This window comes from Cornus florida, unplaced genomic scaffold (assembly GCF_030987335.1).
Source record: "Cornus florida cultivar Cherokee Brave unplaced genomic scaffold, ASM3098733v1 CherokeeBrave_3.0.0_Hap2_Chr06, whole genome shotgun sequence".
Taxonomy (NCBI): Eukaryota; Viridiplantae; Streptophyta; class Magnoliopsida; order Cornales; family Cornaceae; genus Cornus; species Cornus florida.
The window spans coordinates 78,669,930-78,688,407 of NW_026775576.1; the positions used below are offsets into that span (position 1 = coordinate 78,669,930).

Here is an 18,478-nt window from a genome sequence, read left to right on the forward strand (position 1 = left end):
GAACAGAGGGATCAGTCTAAGCATTGTACATTTCATTCTGATTTTGGCCACCAGACTAACGAATGCAGGAACCTAAGGAGACAGGTAGAGATGCTGATAGCCAGAGGGGAGTTCGCAAGTTATATTCAAGGACCAGCGGTGGAACAGAACTGACCAATGGAGCACGTGAAGAAGAATCAGAAGTCGAATTCTCACAACATGCAACCAGTTCGAGTAATCAATGCAATTCACGGTTGGCCAGAACCTGCCGAGGAGTCAGATGAACTACTTCGAACACGTCTTCGCCAGGCACGGATGAAGAGAAGGATAGGCAGTGTAAACACTCTACACCAACAGAGCGCATCAACGTAGATAAAGTTTGACGTAACAGACTTGTTGCGTGTTCAGATCCCTCATGAGGACCCGCTGGTCGTAAGTTTGACAGTGGCCAAATGCTTGGTGCGCAGAGTTCTAATTGACCCTAGAAGTAGTGCGAACATCATACCAAGAGATACATTCGATCGGCTCGAGATCAAACAGGATCGGCTGAAATCCACCGGGAATCCACTACTAGGGTTTGATGGAAAGCGAGTGGAGCCCGTCGGTACGGTGGAGGTAGCGGTGCATGCTGTCGAGAGGGTTTTGATGGAAACCTTTGTGGTTGTTGAAATTCATCCCTCTTATAATCTTCTGATGGGCAGAGGATGGATCCACAGAGTTCAAGGTGTTCTTTCCACTCTGTATCAAGTAATGAGATGCCTGGGGCCAGACGGAACCAAAGTGATTGACATTCATGGAGACCAGGTTGCAGCTAAAGAATGTTATTCTGTAACACTGAAACATGCCGGAAAGGGGAAAGCTCCCATTCGATTCAGCAAGTCTGAGATAGCAATTACAGGAGCCTCCTTCCAAGCAGAGTGGGGAGGAGGAGCCAGTAGGCTGGACTGAAGAACCCCTGTTTGATGTGCAGATCGATCAGTTCCGATCGGAACGGACAACCAGAATGGGGGAATGACTCGTTGAGGAGGAAAAGCAGGAATTAGTTGATTTTTTGTCTCAAAACGCAGATGTGTTTGCATGGAGTCACCTAGACATGCCAGGGATCGATCCTTCTGTATCTTGTCACTCCTTAAACGTTAACCCTAATGCAAAACCTGTAAAGCAGAAGTAGCGACGGTTTGCCCTCGAGCACAACCGAATTATTGCCGAGGAGGTTGACAAGCTGCTTGACGCGGGGTTTGTAAGAGAAGTGTATTACCCTGACTGGTTATCGAATATGGTCGTTGTGCAGAAGAAAAATGGGAAATGGCGCATATGCATTGATTTTACCAATTTAAATAAAGCCTGTCTGAAGGATAGCTTCCCGCTGCCAAAGATTGATCAGATGGTGGATGCAACTACTGGATATGAACGCTTGACCTTTTTAGATGTATTCAGGTTATAATCAGATCCCCATGGACCCCGCTAATGAAGAAAAAACTTCTTTCGTTACCGAACGCGGGACGTATTGCTACAAAGTTATGCCATTCGGACTGAAGAACGCCGGAGCAACTTACCAAAGACTTATTAGCAAAATTTTTAAGGAACAAATAGGGAAGACAGTGGAAGCTTACATTGATGACATGGTGGTAAAAAGTAAGAAGAAAGCTGATCATGTGAAGCATCTGCGAGACGTGTTTGATGTGTTGAGGCGATATAGAATGAAGCTCAATCCGACCAAGTGCTCATTCGGTGTAAGTTCAGGCCAATTCCTAGGGCATGTGGTTAATCTCAGAGGCATCGAGGCAAGCCCTGCCCAAGCAGATGCTCTGACTAAGAATGCTGAGCCGACGATAGTCAAAGAAGTGCAAACACTTACAGGACGGATTGCTGCACTGAACCGATTCATTTCCAAACTGTCAGATCGATGCAAACCATTTTTTTGACACAATACGAAGCCACAGCAGGCAGGTTTGGGGGGATGAACAGCGCCTAGTGTTAACTGCTCTGAAAAAGTATATGCAGAACCTTCCGGTACTGTCAGCTCCAGAATCGGGCGAAAAGCTGTTTTTATATCTCAGAGTATCCAGTATCACGACAAGTGGCATTCTGATCCGCTACGCAGAAGGGAAGCAATATCCAGTGTTCTATGTTAGTAAAACAATGACTGAGGCCGAAAGACGTTATTCAAAGGCAGAGCGGGTGATACTCTCGCTAGTGCATGCGAAAAGAAAGCTTAGGCATTATTTTGAATCCCATCCTATCATCGTTCTAACCACTTTCTCTATCAGAATAATCCTGTATAAACCAGATCTCTCAGGAAGAATGACGAAGTGGGCCATAGAGTTAAGCTCATTTGATATCACATACGAACCTAGAACAGCAGTCAAAGGGCAAGCGGTGGCGGATTTTTTACTAGAATGTGATTCAGAGGACGTGGAGGAGGATCTTCGTGGTTGCTTATAGAAACTCTTCGTTGATGGATCCTCAAATCAGATGGGTGCAGGCATTGGGATCAAACTGCAGACGCCAGAAGGTACAGCCTTAAGCGAAGCGCTTCGGCTTGAATTCGGAGCCACGAACAATGAGGCAGAGTATGAAGCGTTGCTGGCAGGAATTAAGCTTGCCAAGGAGCTAAAGGTCAGGAATTTGAATGTTTTCAGTGACTCACAGTTAATTGTTTGCCAGGTGAGGGGTGAGTATGAAACCAAAGATGAAACGATGGAAGCATATCGTTCTGCTGTTGTGCGGGAGGCCAAGAACTTTGAAAAAATTGAATTCATTCAAATTCCAAGGGAGTATAACGAAGATGCCGACCGGCTAGCATGTAGTGCCTCGGGTTCTGGAGAAACATTGGCAAGGGTGATTCCAGTGGGAATATTAAACCAGCCATCCATTTTCAAAGAACCTTCAGGCTCGGATCCTTGGCAAGTGAATGTTATTCCATATGAGCCAAGTTGGATTGATCCGATCATAACTTACATCCGAGATGGTACTCTGCCTGAGCAAAGAGATGAGGCTAGGAAAATCAAAACGAATGCTGCGAAGTACGCCGTAGTGCATAACTAGTTGTACAGAAGATCTTTTTCCGGACCGTACTTAAAATGTGTTACCCCCACAGAGGCTCGGCAAATACTACGAGCTATTCATGAAGGTGTATGTGGAAACCACTCAGGGGGGAGATCTTTAGGGCACAAAGCAATGGCGCAAGGGTATTCTGGCCGAACATGTCGCGAGACTCGGAAGAATTGTCCTGAAGGTGCGATAAGTGCCAAAGGTTCGGACCACTGATTCACCAACCACCTGAAGACTTGCACGTAATGGCCACATCATGGCCTTTCGCACAATGGGGGATGGATGTAGTTGGTCCTCTACCAACTGCCAGAGCTCAGAACAAGTATGTACTACTGGCTACAGATTACTTTACTAAGTGGGTGGAAGCAGAGCCATATCAGAGCGTTACTCAAACTCATGTGAGACGATTCATTTGGAGTAATATTATTTGCCGGTTTGATGTTCCGAGGTCAATCGTCATGGATAATGGGACCAACCTTGACAGTAAGCAAGTAAGAAAACTGTTGGAGGAATATGGAATTAATCAAAAGCTGGCGGCAGTAAGTCACCCACAGGCCAATGGACAGGGGGAAATTATAAATAGAACAATCTTTACTTGTATCAAGAAGAAGCTAGAAGAAAGAAAGGAAGGTGGTTAGATGAACTGCCGAACGTCCTATGGGCCTACAGAACGACCCCAAGACGACCGACCGGAGAAAGCCCATTCACCATGGCGTATGGTACCGAGGCAGTTATACCAGTCGAACACTTAGTTCCGACTGTTCGAAGCTTGGCATGGAACCGTGAGCATAATGATAGTATGTTAAGATTTAACCTCGATTTGCTGGAAGAAAAAAGAGATGCAGCAGCGGTAAGGCTCGCATCCTACCACCAGACGCTTGCGAACAGCCATAACAAGAAAGTAAAGCACAGAGACTTTAGACCAGGTGATCTGGTTCTGAAAAAGAAGGTGGGGATAGTCAAAAAGATGATGCCACCATGGGAAGGCCCATACAGAATTGCAGAAGCCATAGGAAAGGGGGCATATACCTTAGAAACCATGGCCGGAAGGCTGGTTAACAAGCCTTGGTATGCTACTTCTCTGAAGAGGTATTATCAATAAAAAGTTGAGATTCAATATTGAATTCTGTTCATTTTCAATTGAACACGGTCGAATGTACAAGTTTCTGAGATTTGTAAAGATTATACTCCTCTTTAAAAGGTTGAGCAAAGTAAGTGGCAGCTGGCACTATGAGCCGAACGCCAAACACTTGTTAAGAAAAAAAAAAAAGAGGGCCAAGCGGCAAGTGGCATTCTAGCCGAGCGCCAGGCGCCTGAGCAAAGTAAGTGGCAGCTGGCACTATGAGTCGAACGCCAAACACTTGCTTTAAAAAAAAGAAAAAAAGAGAGGGCCAAGTGGCAAGTGACATTCTAGCCGAGTGCCAGGCGCCTGAGTAAAGTAACTAGCAGCTGGTACTATGAGCCGAACGCCAAACACTTGCTTTAAAAATAAAAAAAAAAGGGGGGGAGGGGGGGGGGGCTAAGTGGCAAGTGGCATTCTAGCCGAGCGCCAGACGCCTGAGCAAAGTAAGTGGCAGCTGGCACTATGAGCCGAACGCCAAACACCTGCTAAGAAATAAAAAGCCAAGTGGCAAGTGGCATTTTAGCCGAACGCCAGGCACCTACGCAAAGAAAGTGGTAGCTGGCATTATGAGCCGAACGTCAGGCACTTGCTAAGAAATAAAAAGAGTTTACATAAAGAGCTTGATTAGAAGTCGGCCATCTCATTAATAAAGTTCAAAGAGTTACAAAAAAGATGTGGTGTAAAGATGGCGAATATACAAAAGTCAGTACAAAAAAAAGAAAAAGAGTTATAACTAAGAGGCGTTTGCCTCGTTAGCCTCTTGATGATGTTGGGCTGTCTCCTCATTATTGGTGGTATCACCATCCTCACGAGGTGGAGAGTCGAGGTGAATGACAGAATCGTTCTGTTGAGTCCTACCCTCAATAGCGTTGGAAGAATCATTCTGCTGAGGGTTATCTTCAGCAGTAATAACAGATGGAGTCAAGGTGGACAGAGGAAGAATGTCCAAAGTCAGAGCGGCAGAAGGAGTAGGAGTGATCCGAGAAGAGGCAATCTCTTGGCATTCATCAAATATGCCCTCAGCAGCGGTGGAGTCTGGATCGGCATAAACACCAGGAGGGTCAATATCCAGTTCCTTGTCAACATTATCAGGGGTAGAACCGGTCTGACCCTCATCCGAAACACGATCGGCATAACCCTCTCGGAACCCCTGAGCATATCTGAGGGCTCCAACTCTGGAAAACCGAGCATGCAGAGCTAGCATACCACCGTTTACCCTACTGATGGTATCGAGTAAAGCGTTGCGCTCGTCCAAGGCCCTTTTCTCAAAGGCGATCCGAGCGGATTGCTCATCACTCAGAAGACGTAGCAGTTCTTCCTTTTTAGCCTTAAGGGATTCGCGCTCGGTATGCCAGACACTCTTTTCGAGCTGCAATGCATTCCTCTCATCCTGAAGAGAGTCAGTCTCCTTCCTCAGCGAATCCCTCTCCTTTTCAATCTTACCAAGCTGAACCATCAACCCGGTCTTCTGAGCAGCCAAATCATCGTTCTCCTTGTTCGCTGTATTAAGGCTGTCAGAAAGCGCACGGACCTTGGCATTCACATGCTCAACTTGTTTCTGCATAGCCATCATCCCGTACAGGGTCTGTAGAGATATACAGGACAACTGGTTAAGCCGAGCAGATGGTTAGAAGAAAATAAGTGTAAAGACTGTGTAAAGACTTATTGACTAAGGGGCAGAAGTTACCTCCATGGCGGATAAGGTAAATTGGCTGAACACTTCCCTCTGAGACAGACCTTTGGCTCCCTCAATGTCCTTGGGAGTCCACATGCTCCTGTAGTAAGCCATTGTGGTCTGACCATCTTTGAACATGGTCTTGGTCGATTTAACAGACAATCCGTCTGTTCGAATGAAGCGAGGGTTCCATGGTGCCGTTCCTGAAGCGGAGGCATGCCCAGAAGGGGTAGGGGGCCTAGTCTGAGGAGGTCTCACTAGGGATATCACATTCGGCCCAGAGGGCCTAACCCTCTGAGACAAAGGAACATCATCGATGCTGAGGGCACTATCAGGTTGGTGCCTTTTTCCTCTTGCCTTTTCCAGTGCGGAAGCATTAGTAGAACCAGGAGGATTGCTGACAGAAGGGGTAATGTTCGGACTGGCGGTCGCTGTGTTAACGACCGGGTCAGTAGCCGTCACGGATGGATCGGTGGAAGGAGTGGTATCAGAAAGGGTAGCAGAGGAAGATGCTGAAGCTGGTGAAGAATTTGATGTAGGGGTGATAGCAGGCCTGGGGGCAGTTTTCTTCCTGCCAAAGGAAGGGATCTGGAGTTGGCTCATTGTCTTGCCGAGGACTAAGATATCGAGGAGATTGTCTGAGGTGAGGAGGTCTGAGCAGGAGGGAACGTTGGTCAGAACGTACTGCTTCAGTTAGTTATCCCTATCCCTGCACACACCGTAGCTCAAATCATTACAAGGAATGCCTAAGGAATGGCACAAGAAAGTATAAAAACGAGGAATGCAAATCTCGCAAGGACAGTCACTCTTATGGTTTTTATATTTCTTGTAAAAAGAGACAGAGCACTCTCCAAAAGTGCTCGGGATAGGGAAATCCTCCGCAGCTGGAGAAAACCAGGCTCCCCTAACCCCAATTATATTTTTCCTCCAACCCTTCTCGGATTTGATTTTATCCGTGCAGATGGACCTCTTCTCAATGGGGAAAAAGTGATAAAACGGTTCATCAGTTCTGATCTTGCTAACTTTGTAACAGAGGAGAAGATCTACGAGGTCCAGATCCAGACCTCTGTTACGAATCAGGAGTAGCATAACAGACAAAATCCTAAGGAAATTTGGGTTTACTTGCAAAGGGGAAAGATTTAGCTTGTTGAAAACATAGTAAAAGAAGGGATGCAAAGGAAACCTAAGGAGATTAAGATGGAGGAATGAAAACAGGACCTCGCCGAGAAGAAGGCCAGCACCGGTTCTAATATTCACCTCTCGGGGGCAATTTCTAATTTCTACATCGTCGGGAAGGTGAAGTTTCATGCGAAGAACGTCTAGATCTACTGTCATGGTGAGAATGAATGAAGATTTCGAGGAGGAGAAAGAAGTCTTCCAAAAGAAAAATGCAAATGAAACTAACCTCAGAGAGTGAGAACGGCAAAAAGTACTGCAAGGCCACTGGAAGGAGGATCTTTTGCAAGAGATCGCCGAAGAGGATTCGAACAACAGAAAGTGAGATGGAGACAGTAAAGAGGATCGATGGAACATCTATGAAGCTTATAAAGACAAGGTGAGCCCAAAGGCCGAGGAGTCAGGAAAGCGATGGGTTTTTTGAATCTCGAAACGCCGACCCCTAAATCTAACCGTCCATTCTCCCATGCGATCTTCTCGAGTCGTCAGGTTATCATTAGCAGCCTTTAATAATTACCCCCTAATCAATAAGGGGTAATTATGGGGGCAGTTGAGGATGCAGCAAGTGGCATGGGCCGGATATAGTTTGCTGGAACGGGATCGGGTCGAATAATTGAAGTAGGGCCCATGCCAAAGCACCCCGGAATGGGCCGAACCTGGAGGATCCACCGAGGAAGATCAAGCTCCTTGGGAGATCAGGTCCAGAAGGAAGAAAACTTTTGAATATAGGCCCAATGTAATCAGTTAATAATAATAATTGTAATGGTCTATAAATAGACCATTACAGGTGGATAAGGGGGGGGGGGGGAATTTTTTTTGGAAGAATTCTAAAGAGAGAAAGAGAAAGAAGAAGTGAATTCTTGCATCTTCAATATATATATATATTACGCGGCAAGTTCCTTGCAGGAATGAGTTGCGGAGGTGCAAGGAAAAATTGCCAGTCCACTTCGAATATTCTAAGTCCACCATGAACTCAGATACGTGTGTGTACAGTGAAGATTGGAAATTTGGAATTAATTATTCAGCCGGAACAGCCACTCGTCTCTCCCTTTGAAAAGTACACAGGAGATACTATGATTACTAAGATATAGTGTAATCATATGAAAACTTTATCATACATACATATACATATATATATATACACACACACACACACAGTAAATTTGTAATCATATAAGAATTAAAGTGGTCTTAGTAAATAGCTATCTCTTAATCCATATTTCTGGCGGCGTACCATTATGCAAATTTTTTAAGAATGTTGATGGTGTGCTGATACTATATATGATCAGTGCTATATCATTATATTAAGTCTCTGGTGACTGTTACATTGGTCAATCTTTGCCACACATTTACTTATTTTAATAGTAGGATCAAGAAGAAAAGATTAATTAATTACTAGTCTTAATTAGTTAGTTATTTATTAAAAAGCATAACAAAGATACTTTAATGAGTTGGTTATGGTGGAAAAGTAATGCATAAGTTTATGTTGCTAGTACCATCAACTAAAGTGTGTGTATTATTTATTTAGTAGTGAAATAATGGATTTTGACATAAGATTGGGTAATTCAAGTGCCAAGTAAGGCAAGAACAGATAAGATATCTGGAGGAAATTTATTTATTTAATTCCTTTTTTTATATTATTTTTTAGTTGAGTTTAATTTGTTGGTTTAAGAGTTTGGATTAAATTATGTCAGAAATATTTGAATTTGAGCTCAAAGTTTTTTTTTTTTTTTTTAAAGGTAAAGTAATTCACTTACACACTACGTGAGTTCAATGGGACTTGAATCTATGAACTCATAATCTCTTTTTGAGATATATGAATCTGATAACGTTGAGCCACTTGTTCTTTGATATTTGAGCTCAAAGTCACAAAGGCACAGTGGAAGGGGGAAAAAAAAATAGAAAAAAAAAAAACATGGTGGATCGGAAGAGAAATAAAGAAACGGTAGTGAGGAATTGTCAATGGAGACTTGATATTGATATTCCAAAAAAGAAATTAAAAAAATTGATGTTTTTGTCTCTCGTCACATTTTAGAGAGATGGATTTCCAAATTTTTACAATTGACTTAGACTTTATGTCGAAGTAAGTAAATTTTTATGTTTTTTGCTACGTATTATTCAGTTGAATTGTTGATTTGTTTTTGTATCTTTGCGGTGTTTGCTCAAGGACAAAAGCAAACTAAACTCAAATTTTCTTCTCTACTTTTTTTTTCTTTACACTAGAAGGGCAAGATTACCAGTAATATAGGACTCCACAACTAACCCCATTTATTTTCTTTATTTATTTTTCTTCTTTTACCAATTTTTAGCAATTGAATGATGATGTCCAGGACTAGAAGCTTGAGAAAAAGAAGATGGTGGAGAGAGTCGAAAAGAGAAAGAACCAGACGATAAACACTAGAAAAAAAAAATAGATAAAAAAATAATAATAAACTGAACCCCTTATCCAATTTTATTTGAGTAGGATCAAATTTATTTATTTATTTTTAATAAAAAAATGACATATTTTATTTTTATTAGACAACATAAAAAGTAAGGATATTATAAACCTTCATTAGTAAAAAATTAAGTATCATGAAGATAGTAGGGGGGAGAAATTTTTTTTTTTTTTTTTTTTTTTTTTTCGCACTTTACGAGATATATCTACCCACACACAGAGAGATATTGCTGTTTAGCATTCCGATGCTGACGTAATAGGCAGGATCCGTGTTGACGTCGGTATGATAGTTAAATTTCGGCGGCATCTTGGTATATTATACTTACCACAAATATTATTAAAGTACTGTACTAGTAATACTATAAAAATAAAACTTTTTGAAGATTCCGCTATTTGCATTTAGTACACATACTCTCTACATTATTTATATAGAAAATTAGAAACCAATGCACACACGTCACATATTTCTTTATTCTTTTTCTTTAACATACTTTTACGTTTTGTAAATTACATTTCTACCACCACTAATCAGAGTGTCCAATCTATTTTTAGTCCTCATACCTTTTTATATCTATACTTTCCACCACTTTTACACTGTCTTCCTCTAATCAAAATTCCTCTATTTTACATTTCACCACCAGTATCTATTTTTTATTTTATTTTTTTCCTTCAAAAGTTTAAGTAATACACCCCCATTATATATGTGTGTGTGTGTATATATATATCATATCAATTGAGGCTCGAACACTCTTGTACGTAGTCAATAAATAATCCAAATTACAAATTACGGGAATTGAAATGGAATAGAACTTAAATAAACATGATATAGTTCTATTTTATAATTTTTTTAAATATTTTTTATATATTTACCGAAACTGGAACAAATCTTTTAAATTGAACATTCACATTCGATCAATTTTTAAATTTTAAGTTCAAAAGAATTTAAACTGGATCATAAAATAAAATAAAATAAGCTCGAAACTTTAATCTTGATAAAAATAAATAAATAAATGAACAAACTCATCAGCTTGAGAAATTTATATCACTAAGTTAGAATCATTAGATGTCCGTTAGACAATGATCTATGTTACTACGTATTTGGTATAAGGAATTTGTTATTTCTCATAATCATCTTTCGTATGTTTAGGTTTACATTGAACTGAAAATTAGTACAAAAAAATTTGTATCATGCAATGATGGAGTTTCGTACTGAGTTTATCTTTTTTTGGTCATGTTTACTTTCTTTTGGTATTAATAATATATTTTGGCTATGTTCAAATGTATAAAATTGAAATTGATAGAATTAATGAAAATTTTAATTTAATTTTTTGAATTGCTTTTCTCTAATTTCTTGAATTCCTATTTTAAAACTTTAATTTTGATTCTGTATAACCGAACATAACCTACACTTTAATGATAGTGTGTATATATACCTAACTCAAAATTCTAGAAAAAGTAGTAATACTTTGAAAAGTAAATTGAATGGAAATTAAGAGATGAGCAACCATTATTCTCATCATTATTCTCATTTAAGTAAAAGGAAAGTGGTGGTATATTTTCCAGGAAAAAAAGTGGCGTCTATCCTTAGATGTTGACTGAAAGCAAAATTGTTTTTGAAGATGCATTGAAGAAGCTTGGATTTGTCATTTGCGTTGCGCAATTACATTTCAATTCCAAATTAGTATGGAACCTTTTTACCATTCAACACACCATCCTTTTGAATATTTGAAGGGTTGCTCACAAGGAAAAGAAAGTTTCAATTTCACATGGACCAGAATTCAATTTTATTAATTTTTTCTACTGTCACATTGCAATATTCAAACTTTAGGAGTTGAATATTCAAACTAATTAAGTATTAAAATATATCAGTGTGGGTATGTGTGTGTAGCTAAAATAATTTTATATCTTACATGATCATGACCGTAATTTAGTCCAAGTGATATCCGTCATTTATATATATGTTTTGCGAGACAATTTATTATGTGTTGTGAACATTTCATGAACATCAAATAGGGAACACATCGTGCGTGTTCTTTGTTTACACTCTCCTATATACACACAAGTCCAAATTACATTATTCATCATGTCCTCTCAATAACTCAATACATGTGTAAACACACACACATACATGGAAGAAACTAGCCAAATTTGTTGCACTAAGTGTAAACTCATAGATGTGTGTGTGTCTGTATATATATATTAGTAAGAAAGGAAAATTTTATATATCAAAAACCAATTTACAAGAATACGAGGGGCATGCCTCGTACAAGAAGAGAGCTATGGACTGTAAATCACAAGCAATACAAAACCATAAAAGAATAAAGAACTATGTAAGTTGTAACTGGTGCATATAACTCATTACACTGTACGTGGGTCATTTCTGACTAAAATTGACTCTGATATCTCATTCACATCCACCAGTCTCATGGTATGCAACTTTTCCTTTCAAGTAATGTGAAATGTAAGATATGAAAGCTAGCTAATTTAAAATAGTACGTGCAAGGAAGAATTGTATGTGCATATATATATATATATATATATATATATTACGCGGTAAGTTCCTTGCAGGAATGACTTGGGGAGGTGCAAGGAAAAATTGCCCATCCACTTCGAATATTCTAAATCCACCGTGAACTCAGATACGTGTGTGTACAGTGAAGATTGGAAATTTGGAATTAATTATTCAGCCGGAACAGCCACTCGTCTCTCCCTTTGAAAAGTACACAGGAGATACTATGATTACTCAGATGTAGTGCAATCATATGAAAACTTTATCATACATATATATATATATATATATATATATATATATATATATATAGTAAATTTGTAATCATATAAGAATTAAAGTGGTCTTACTAAATAACTATATCTTAATCCATATTTCTGGCGGCGTACCATTATGCAAATTTTTTAAGAATGTAGATGGTGTGCTGATACTATATATGATCAGCACTATATCATTATATTAAGCCTCTGGTGACTGTTACATTGGTCAATCTTTGCTACACATTTACTTATTTTAATAGTAGGATCAAGAAGAAAAGATTAATTAATTACTAGTCTTAATTAGTTAGTTATTTATTAAACAGCAAAACAAAGATACTTCAATTAGTTGGTTATGGTGGAAAAGTAATGCATGCGTTTATGTTGCTAGTACCATCAACTAAAGTGTTTGTATTATTTATTTAGTTGTGAAATAATGGATTTTGACATAAGATTGGGTAATTCAAGTGCCAAGTAAGGCAAGAACAGATAAGATATCTGGAGGAAATTATTATTTTTTTATTTATTTAATTCCTTTTTATTATTATTATTTTTTAGTTGAGTTTAATTTGTTGGTTTAAGAGTTTGGATTAAATTATGTCACAAATATTTGAATTTGAGGTCAAAGTTTTTTTCTTTTTTTTTTTTTTTTTTTTTTTTTTTTTAAAGGTAAAGCAATTCACTTACACACTACGTGAGTTCAATGAGAATTGAATCTATGAACTCATAACCTCTTTTTGAGAAATATGAATCTGATGAACTCATAACCTCTTTTTGAGAAATATGAATCTGATGACGATGAGCCACTTGTTCTTTGATATTTGAGCTCAAAGTTACAAAGGCACGTTGGAAGGGGGAAAAAACAAAAAATATAAAAAAAAAAAAAAAAAAAAAAAACATGGCGGAAGAGAAATAAAGAAATGGTAGTGAGAGGAATTGTCAATGCAGACTCGATATTGATATTCCAAAAAAGAAATTAAAAAAATTGATCAGTTTTTCTCTCTAGTCACATTTTAGAGAGATGGATTTCCAAATTTTTACGATTGACTTAGACTTTTTGTCGAAGTAAGTAAATTTTTATGTTTTTTGCTACGTATTATTCGGTTGAATTGTTGATTTGTTTTTGTATCTTTGCATTTGCTCAAGGACAAAAAGCAAACTAAACTCGAATTTTCTTCTCTACTGTTTTTTTCTTTACACTAGAAGGGCAAGAGTACCAGTAATATACGACTCCACAACTAACCCCATTTATTTGGGATTGAAGACCTTTTTGCTCTTTCTTTTTTTGTTTTTTTTTTTTTTCTTCTTTTTCCCAAAAGGTAGAGGACTTTATTTGTTGATTTCATTAACATGGCCACTTTCAAGTAATATTCCAGCTCCATAAGGAAAAAAGGTTTTTTGAGTGCTACTACAGTAACATAGCATTACAGCAACTAAAACAAATATATGTTTGATTGGTGAGTACGCGTCAAAATTTCTTCTAGAATTTAACTTGACTTGTAAGGTGTGTCAATTTCTTGTTTATGAGTCGTTTTGTGTACAATAATAAAAGTTGAAACTAATGTTTTGAATTTGTTTTTCTCCTTTTTCAAAGAATTCAAATGACTATTTGAACAAGGGACCTAGGTGATTTAAAAAAAAATTCCAAATAAAATATATTTTTCCTTTTTACCCATACTACATGAATGTCAAAAAAGCAAATTGGACAAAAAATAAGATCTTGTTTTCTGAGAATTGAAATTGTTTTACGCCGAAACTATAGCTTGCAGAAATTTCAAATGCAGGCCGGTTCGTAAATCTTTAAAAGTAATAAAAAAAGAAGAGAGATTTTTTGTTTTCATTTTTTTGAAATCTTTATTATCATTATTGCCCTATTTACGAAGTTAGAACAGTATAATGCTTTTATTTCGATTCTAAAGGTCGGAATTTTTTTTTTTTTTTTTTTTGATAAGTATTCTAAAGTTTGGATTTCAAGCTATGTAAAGTCTCTTCTATAATTTTGTTTTTTAAATCTGAAAACCAAAAAAGCTGTAACCTAATGATAACTTTTCAAATTTCCGAAGTGAAGTCCCCAAGACACAAAGAAAATATATATATATATATATTGAAAATTCTGGTCTGGCTTTGGTTGAAATATCCCAACCTAAACTCAGGTGGAGTTAAGCTTAACTTGAGATTTGAGGTAACCTAACCTAAATTACATTTTCTTAACTAAAACGTTACAAGTTCAAATATTTTCATCGACAAATTTGCAATTTGATGAAAGGCTTTGTCATATATTGAAAACCAGAATCCTCAGGTACTATAGTCTGTAGTGGAGAGAGAGAGAGAGAGAGAGAGAGAGAGCGCACATAAACCAAAGACGACGAAGGTTAGAGAGAGAGAGTACAACTCCAAAAACTCCCCTTTCCAATCATTGTTCTACGCACATCCCTGTTTCTCCCTGAGCTACACAGAGGAGAGAAAAGAAGAACGAAAAATAAATGATCTCACCATTTATCATTTGAAAGTTTTTTTTTTAGCCGAATAAAATCTCTCTTTTGGACATTGCAGATCAGCTGCTGATTGACCCACCCTCTTGGAGCATATTCAGGTACTGCCGTTCAAGGCACTGCAACTGAGTAGGCAGAACAGCGACCCCTTCGTCATTCATTCCTCCGTTGCTCTTCTGCAAGAGCAATCAGACGATCTTATAGAGCAAAGACGATGAGAGGAGAAAACTCCAACAGCTACTGTTCTCTGAATATCAACAAGTCAAATCCAACCACATGCTATGATCCGCTCCCTCCAGATGCCTCGGATGTTGATACATCTGTCTATAAAAAAAATTTACATGTTCATTTGTTTATCCCCTTTTTGCTAAGCTTACAATATTTTACCTCCTAGTAGGTTTTTTAAGAATGGGAAAACTGAGTAATGTAACTACAGTTGACTGGCTTGTTCATGACCAACTTCATATTCAATTACATGGCCATCTGAGAGCTCATCCTCTGTTCCATTTTCAAATGGAACACCATCATAGCCAGTCCTATTCGGATCATCATTGCTGTTCCATTTCCTTTTCATGATTTTGGGAAATAAGCGTGTTACTTCCTTGGTCTCCATTGTTGCATCATCAGGGTTAACACTTTCAAATCGAATGGCACTAACCTTTCTGGCATTTCCTGCTAAAATCTGCACCATAAACAATATTATGTTGGTAAGTTATGTGTCAAATAAACTGCTAATCAATATATATATATATATATATATAGAGAGAGAGAGAGAGAGAGAGAGAGAGATGTATATTCTCTTCTTCTTCTTTTTTCCTGACTTCATCTCTGCCAAATAATTGAAAAGATTTAGGAAAAGCATAGGTTGGGCTCAAAGGGGAGGGCTATAAGCTTCCAAGTTCTCCCTTATGCAAGTACTAGTCAAAAAAAAGTTCTCTTTTATGCAAAAAATGGAGCAACACTGGTTACACATGAAGTTTGATTCATTCAACAATGTGAACCCAGTAATGATAACGAAAATAGTTGAGCTGTAGGTTTTCACCAATATCTTATATGTTGACTCTGCTAATATTACAAATGATAAACCACCAATACAATAGCTAATTAAGCTCATTTTACCAGCTCAATCTAAGAATGCAACTTATGTTATCACTGAGTGAAACTTTTCAGTCTTTCTGGGTCTCAAAATCTCCAAAGCAATCTTCGTTTGCATAGCCGTAGTTCACTTGGATCTCCTTGCATTAATCAAACCAAAACTTTATGTCTTTCCAATAATGCAGTATGATCTACCATTTTGATGCATTGACTTCATAATAAAACATGAAATGCACCACAAATGGCACACCTGCAATCATTCAACCATTTTAGGGTTTGAACCATTTCAATTTTGTAGAGAGACTGTAAAGGCCTCTAAATTTCAATCTCTAAAAAGAGGGAATCGAAGGGCCAGAGACTCAGAGTGCTTGAATTAAGAAATAGAAAGCGAAAGTTTGAGAGAGGAAAGAAAAGGGTGGTGGAATTTACCTCAGAAGCTGAATTTATTATCTTGAGTGCAAATGTGCAATTGCTCAGATTTTTGACAGGGACCAACAGACCAACGATGTGGAAACTAGCAAAGTGCTCAACCCTCTTCCAGATCTACTTCCATTATTTACATAAAAATGTTCTTTTTTATTATTGAAAACCAAGGAAGCATGGATACTGGATATGGGTAAGATACGATACAGACACAGCGATACCACTAATTTAAAAAATATAGGACACGGGTACGGCATGGATATGTCAAAAAATAATATATAATATTATATATATAATATTTTATCAATAATTTGGAGTTTAGAACTAGATGTTTGTTATTTTTATTTTCTTAAATTTTATATTATTTTTCAAATTAACTCATAATATATTTTAAATTGCATTGAATTCTATTTTTCTAAAAAAAAATATTACAAAATACCCGGATGTATCCTTAAAGTGTCCAAAACGTATCACAGCCGTATCTGACCACAAAATAAAATATTCACTACCACCTTATTCAAATCTGTACCCGTGTCTTCCTGCGGCTGCTCTTAGCCTCACCCGTGGAGTTGATGGGAGGTGTGCAATGGCTAGAGGAGTTGTAGACAGAAGCATTCTTCTTCATGTCTTCTTGCGGCTGTTTAGGGTTTTATTATCTAACAATGTACATGTATCCAACTAATCTAATGGCTTAGATGAAATCATGACTTGAGCCATTCGATTATTTTGTTAAAGGGTTAAGTGCATTAAACCCCCTTGAACTATGACCCAATTGCAATAAACCCCCCTAAACTAAAAATAACCCCCTAAACTATAGAATTGTTGCATTCTAGGACAATCCGTCAGCATTGTTAACAGAAAAAAAGTAATTTACTTTTTTGCCCTTAAGGTGAAGGGCAGCTACTCTTTTATTTTCCAACTTAATATGCTGACGTGACAAGGCAATCTTATTGACCAATTAAAAAAAGACATCACATCATAAGTTCATAATACTATACTGTTGGTTATATTTATTTCTCACGGCAAACAATCCTTCCTTTCAGTTATATGCATGAAGCTCTCACAGCATTATAAATATAAATATATATATATATATATATATATAGACTGAATCATTCCTTGCTAACTTGCGCTTCATCGTTGTTTGATCCAAACTCGGCCATTGAAATCATCTTCATTCTTAATTCCAAACTCAGCGGTTGATTTCATCTTCAACCTTATCACAATTGTTTGGTTATATTGATTTCTATCGCCATACAATCCCTTCATTTGCACATGATCTACTGCAAGAGTTCTCCAAGAATTTATCTATTGGGTTTGGATGGATAGGGAGGGGCAAAAATAACAAACTTAAAAAAGAAAATGGTGTCAAAGAATCATGGATGGTGATGGGTTTGATTGATATAATAGAGTGAAGGAGTAATTAGTAATATACAGAAAGTTGGGTTATGGGTCTCTGTCTCATTTTTCTTCATTCTCATCATCGTCAAGCTCCTAGATCTCAATATCTTTGCTACTTTTGTAGCTGAATGTTGGATCCTTATTCCATGGCTCACCAGACCCTTTCCGATCACGTTCCATTCGGAGTTCTTTGATTGGGTTCCAGAAAAGCTCAAAAACTCTCTCTGTAGAGAGAGAAATAACTTTTTGAGCTCAACACATACACTTTATATTTTTTCCCTCCATTGAAGCTCTGTTCTCTGTCTTCCTTCCTTCCTTGAATTAGTCAGCAAAACAAACTCTAAAAGATAGGCAACAGTTCCATCGCATTAAAAAATAGTTATCAATCATCATCTTCAATTCCATCAAAGAATGTGGGGATAAACTGTTCAAGAGAGAACATAGTTGTCAAAAGCACCAAAGGCGCACGCCTGAGGCGCAAGGCGCCTATAGGCGCAAGTCATGTGCTTGTGTAGGCCCCTAGCGGTGGTCTTTGAACAGGCGAGCGCCTTTACATAAGAGGCGAGAGGCCCCAGGCGTAGAAAAGGTGCACCTCCTTTATTTGTTACTATTTGCTATTTGTTTATTGTTTATTATTACTGTTTTAGCAACTTTACAAAAAGAAAAAGAATAAAATAAAAGCAAAAGCAAAAGCAAAAGGAAAGTGTAAAAGTGAAGTGAATCGAAGAGGAGGGGGCCAAGGGGCTAGGGCTGAGAAACTTTGAAGCAAAGGGTTTGTGATTCTGTCGACAGAGGAAGCTTGCGATTCCAGGTAAGTCCTTCTCAGCGTCTCCTTCTTCTCTCTCTTTTTTTCTCTC

At 38.0% G+C, this 18,478-nt stretch overlaps 1 protein-coding gene across 3 annotated transcripts in view; it reads right to left on the minus strand.

Annotated features, from left to right (window-relative positions):
• Positions 1–14,586: 14,586 nt before the first annotated feature.
• The window catches only part of LOC132312246 (putative DUF21 domain-containing protein At3g13070, chloroplastic), a 45,664-nt gene continuing 41,772 nt past the window's right edge, over positions 14,587–18,478 (minus strand). For all 3 annotated transcript variants that reach the window (XM_059810541.1, XM_059810540.1, XM_059810539.1), the window contains one exon: positions 14,587–15,384. In XM_059810541.1, coding sequence (XP_059666524.1) covers positions 15,133–15,384 — 252 coding nt within the window. In that variant the 3' untranslated portion in view covers positions 14,587–15,132. The remainder of the gene's footprint in view (positions 15,385–18,478) is intronic.